At 38.6% G+C, this 5,188-nt stretch overlaps 1 protein-coding gene across 1 annotated transcript; it reads left to right on the top strand.

The window, feature by feature from the left end:
• On the top strand, positions 7-5,188 carry LOC104792142 (carbon catabolite repressor protein 4 homolog 2-like; the record flags this gene model as incomplete). Its single annotated transcript, XM_010518205.1, is given in 11 exon segments — positions 7-452; positions 650-1,391; positions 1,479-1,565; positions 1,649-1,732; positions 1,808-1,894; positions 1,985-2,071; positions 2,191-2,244; positions 2,342-2,433; positions 2,542-2,656; positions 3,748-3,901; positions 4,929-5,188. Coding segments are annotated over 11 exon segments (1,806 nt in total). The 5' UTR covers positions 7-294.

The following is a 5,188-nucleotide window of genomic DNA, read 5'->3' as shown; positions in this document are numbered from 1 at the left end:
TTTTTTTTTTTTTTTTTTTTTTTTTTTTTTTTTTTTTTTTTTGAGAAGAAGACCATTTGATATATATGTATCTAGGGTTTCTAGAGATTGGACGGGTTTTTTGTTGGGTCAAAGTAAATGATGATGGATCAGCCAATCGTACGCTCCACTTCGTCATTAGGTTTACAAAGGTCTAATCAAAGGTCTTGTTCGTTCGAATTATTATAAATCTCTCTGCTGTGCTGTGCGCTGCTTCGTTTAGTTTAGTGTGTGTGTGTGGGATAACAATCAAAACCCAGGTGTTATTGAAAAGCAATGCTGAGCGTGATCCGAGTGCATCTACCTTCTGAAATTCCCATTGTGGGCTGTGAATTGACTCCTTACGTTCTCGTTCGTCGCCCCGATAAGAACAACGCCACTGACGATATCCCTGAATCCTCTCCTCTTGAAGGCTACTTCTTGAGATACCGATGGTTTGTCTTTTTCTTTCTTTCATTTCTCTGCTTCGATTCTCTATTTTCCGATTTGGGGTTTATCAAAGATTGAATTTTGATTTGAATTCAGAGACTTTTCTGATTTAGATACATGTTCTGATTTATTATTAGTGGGTCTTCAAAAAAAAGTTCTGGTCTAGATGTAGATTCATTCTTTGGATTTCGTTGTTGTGTAGGTACCGTGTACAGAGCGATAAGAAAGTAACTATTTGCAGTGTGCATCCAATGGAACAAGCCACTTTGCAATGTGTTTTCTGTTCTAAGCGTAAAGCCCTTGTTGCTAAAAGCTATCACTGTTCACCTAAATGCTTTACCGATGCCTGGCAGCATCACAGGACTTTGCACGAGCGAGCTACTGCTGAGAACGGAAACGAGGAAGATGAGTTGGTCCGGTATAACAGTGCGGGTTCTGGTGCTCTTGCCGGGACCTTATCTGGGTCCATGTCAAATCTTAATATTGCCAACAATGGTCCAGCTCCGTTTTATCCTTCTAATGTTACTCAGAAAAATGGAGGAGAGACGATTGAGGTCGGGGGTTGCAAAACGTACACTCCAACAGCTGATGATATTGGCTACGTTTTGAAGTTCGAGTGTGTTGTGGCTAATGCTGAGACTAAACAGTCTGTGGGACATCCTAGTACCATTTTGACTTCACGAGTTATTCCTGCTCCTTCTCCAAGTCCCCGTAAGCTAATCCCTGTTAACGGAGCTGATGTCATGGGTCACTTAGATCAAGATGGTCGGATTCAGTCTGCAGGATCATTCACTGTTCTTTCATATAACATTTTGTCTGATACTTCTGCAAGTAGCGACCACTACAGTTACTGTCCTCCTTGGGCTCTTTCTTGGCCATACCGCAGACAGAATTTGTTAAGGGAGATTGTTGGGTATCGAGCCGATGTAGTTTGCCTGCAAGAAGTACGTTGTTCGTATGGACTTGGTAAATATCTAAGCATTTTATTTTTTTTAAATCTTCTAATGTGTTCTTATTTCGTCATCTGGTAGGTACAAAGTGACCATTTCCTTGATATTTTTGCTCCTGAGTTGGATAAGCATGGCTATCAAGCTCTCTACAAGAGGAAGACTAATGAGGTTGGCTCATTGATTCCATGCACTCTTTTTCCTTCAGTGATTTTTGTTTTGTAACCTCTTAACAATAAATTTGTTGTTGCTAGGTTCTCAGCGGAAGTACAAATACCATTGACGGCTGTGCAACATTTTTCCGACGGGATAGATTTTCGCATGTCAAGAAATATGATGTTTGTATCGGTTCTATATCTTTACTCGCTCCATCTATTTAGATATCCATTCTAATTCATGGACTGTAAATCCAGGTTGAATTCAATAAGGCTGCTCAATCCTTGACTGATGCTATGATCCCTCAAGCGCAGAAGAGAACTGCATTAAACCGATTGGTTAAGGTATTTTTGACATGCTATACAATTTTTTCTGGCCACATCGAAATATCAGCGAGTTATTGTTTACAAAACTTATTCCAATGATTGTTATAGGATAACATTGCATTGATAGTTGTTCTTGAAGCCAAGTTTGGTAATCAACCTACTGATCCTTCTGGGAAGCGCCAGCTTATTTGTGTGGTACAGTTTCCTTTTTGTTTCCCATTCAATAGACTTTTCTCATGATAACTGTTAGTGTCTGTTCATGCTCTTTTAGTGAAAGCCATCTAATCTTTTTGTGGTAACTTGCTGGATATTAGGCAAACACACATGTAAATGTTCAACAAGATCTGAAGGATGTGAAACTCTGGCAGGTTTGTGTATCTCTATATCCCAAATAACTCAGATTTCAATGAACTCGAAAGAATTAGTATTCACCTCAAGTTTTTGTTTTATTCATTTTGAGTTTAGGTTCATACATTATTAAAGGGACTGGAGAAAATAGCTGCTAGTGCTGATATTCCCATGCTTGTGTGTGGAGACTTCAATACGCTTCCCGGGAGGTTTGTTGATTCATAAATTCTTCTGACATGATATATGAAATGCAGAATTCTCTTACGATTAGTGGTTTAGAAAGCTAAAAGCTTTGCTTTTTGGAATTTGTATTACAGTGCTCCTCATACACTTCTTGTAATGGGAAAGGTCGATCCAATGCATCCAGATCTGGTAGTAGATCCCCTTAATATCCTGCGTCCCCACACTAAATTGACTCATCAATTGCCTCTGGTAACATTTCTTTTCTTAGATTAAGTAAATTTATACCCTTTTTGACTCTCTCTCTTTTGGATATTTGACAATGAATTGGTACAGGTGAGCGCGTACTCATCGCTATCGCTTGTGAGACCGGGAATGGGTCTTGGATTGGAACAACAANGTAAATCCAGGTTGAATTCAATAAGGCTGCTCAATCCTTGACTGATGCTATGATCCCTCAAGCGCAGAAGAGAACTGCATTAAACCGATTGGTTAAGGTATTTTTGACATGCTATACAATTTTTTCTGGCCACATCGAAATATCAGCGAGTTATTGTTTACAAAACTTATTCCAATGATTGTTATAGGATAACATTGCATTGATAGTTGTTCTTGAAGCCAAGTTTGGTAATCAACCTACTGATCCTTCTGGGAAGCGCCAGCTTATTTGTGTGGTACAGTTTCCTTTTTGTTTCCCATTCAATAGACTTTTCTCATGATAACTGTTAGTGTCTGTTCATGCTCTTTTAGTGAAAGCCATCTAATCTTTTTGTGGTAACTTGCTGGATATTAGGCAAACACACATGTAAATGTTCAACAAGATCTGAAGGATGTGAAACTCTGGCAGGTTTGTGTATCTCTATATCCCAAATAACTCAGATTTCAATGAACTCGAAAGAATTAGTATTCACCTCAAGTTTTTGTTTTATTCATTTTGAGTTTAGGTTCATACATTATTAAAGGGACTGGAGAAAATAGCTGCTAGTGCTGATATTCCCATGCTTGTGTGTGGAGACTTCAATACGCTTCCCGGGAGGTTTGTTGATTCATAAATTCTTCTGACATGATATATGAAATGCAGAATTCTCTTACGATTAGTGGTTTAGAAAGCTAAAAGCTTTGCTTTTTGGAATTTGTATTACAGTGCTCCTCATACACTTCTTGTAATGGGAAAGGTCGATCCAATGCACCCAGATCTGGTAGTAGATCCCCTTAATATCCTGCGTCCCCACACTAAATTGACTCATCAATTGCCTCTGGTAACATTTCTTTTCTTAGATTAAGTAAATTTATACCCTTTTTGACTCTCTCTCTTTTGGATATTTGACAATGAATTGGTACAGGTGAGCGCGTACTCATCGCTATCGCTTGTGAGACCGGGAATGGGTCTTGGATTGGAACAACAAAGAAGGAGAATGGATCTTAATACAAACGAGCCTTTGTTTACCAATTGTACAAGGGACTTCATCGGCACTCATGACTACATATTCTACACAGGTTTCACCATTTTTAATTCCGTTGTCCTTTTTGAAACCACATCAGAAAAAACCAAGTTAACTTAACAGGAAGAGTCTTTCNGATCCTTCTGGGAAGCGCCAGCTTATTTGTGTGGTACAGTTTCCTTTTTGTTTCCCATTCAATAGACTTTTCTCATGATAACTGTTAGTGTCTGTTCATGCTCTTTTAGTGAAAGCCATCTAATCTTTTTGTGGTAACTTGCTGGATATTAGGCAAACACACATGTAAATGTTCAACAAGATCTGAAGGATGTGAAACTCTGGCAGGTTTGTGTATCTCTATATCCCAAATAACTCAGATTTCAATGAACTCGAAAGAATTAGTATTCACCTCAAGTTTTTGTTTTATTCATTTTGAGTTTAGGTTCATACATTATTAAAGGGACTGGAGAAAATAGCTGCTAGTGCTGATATTCCCATGCTTGTGTGTGGAGACTTCAATACGCTTCCCGGGAGGTTTGTTGATTCATAAATTCTTCTGACATGATATATGAAATGCAGAATTCTCTTACGATTAGTGGTTTAGAAAGCTAAAAGCTTTGCTTTTTGGAATTTGTATTACAGTGCTCCTCATACACTTCTTGTAATGGGAAAGGTCGATCCAATGCACCCAGATCTGGTAGTAGATCCCCTTAATATCCTGCGTCCCCACACTAAATTGACTCATCAATTGCCTCTGGTAACATTTCTTTTCTTAGATTAAGTAAATTTATACCCTTTTTGACTCTCTCTCTTTTGGATATTTGACAATGAATTGGTACAGGTGAGCGCGTACTCATCGCTATCGCTTGTGAGACCGGGAATGGGTCTTGGATTGGAACAACAAAGAAGGAGAATGGATCTTAATACAAACGAGCCTTTGTTTACCAATTGTACAAGGGACTTCATCGGCACTCATGACTACATATTCTACACAGGTTTCACCATTTTTAATTCCGTTGTCCTTTTTGAAACCACATCAGAAAAAACCAAGTTAACTTAACAGGAAGAGTCTTTCTTGGTTTCAGCGGATACATTAACGGTGGAATCTCTATTGGAATTACTGGATGAAGATGGATTAAGAAAGGACACAGCTCTTCCTTCCCCAGAATGGTCTTCTAATCACATTGCACTCTTAGCTGAATTTCGATGCAAGCCTAGGACCAGACGCTAACCGCCTTCACCACCCACCACCATTTGCTTACAGATAGGTTTTTTTTGGTTCCGGTCTTTTTATTTTCTTTTTTTCTTATCAGATTATGACATCAACTGTTTAGACAAAAACGTT

Source organism: Camelina sativa, chromosome 6, assembly GCF_000633955.1.
Source record: "Camelina sativa cultivar DH55 chromosome 6, Cs, whole genome shotgun sequence".
Taxonomy (NCBI): Eukaryota; Viridiplantae; Streptophyta; class Magnoliopsida; order Brassicales; family Brassicaceae; genus Camelina; species Camelina sativa.
The sequence above is the reverse complement of the archived record's forward strand: the minus strand, read 5'-3'. Positions and strand labels throughout refer to the sequence as shown.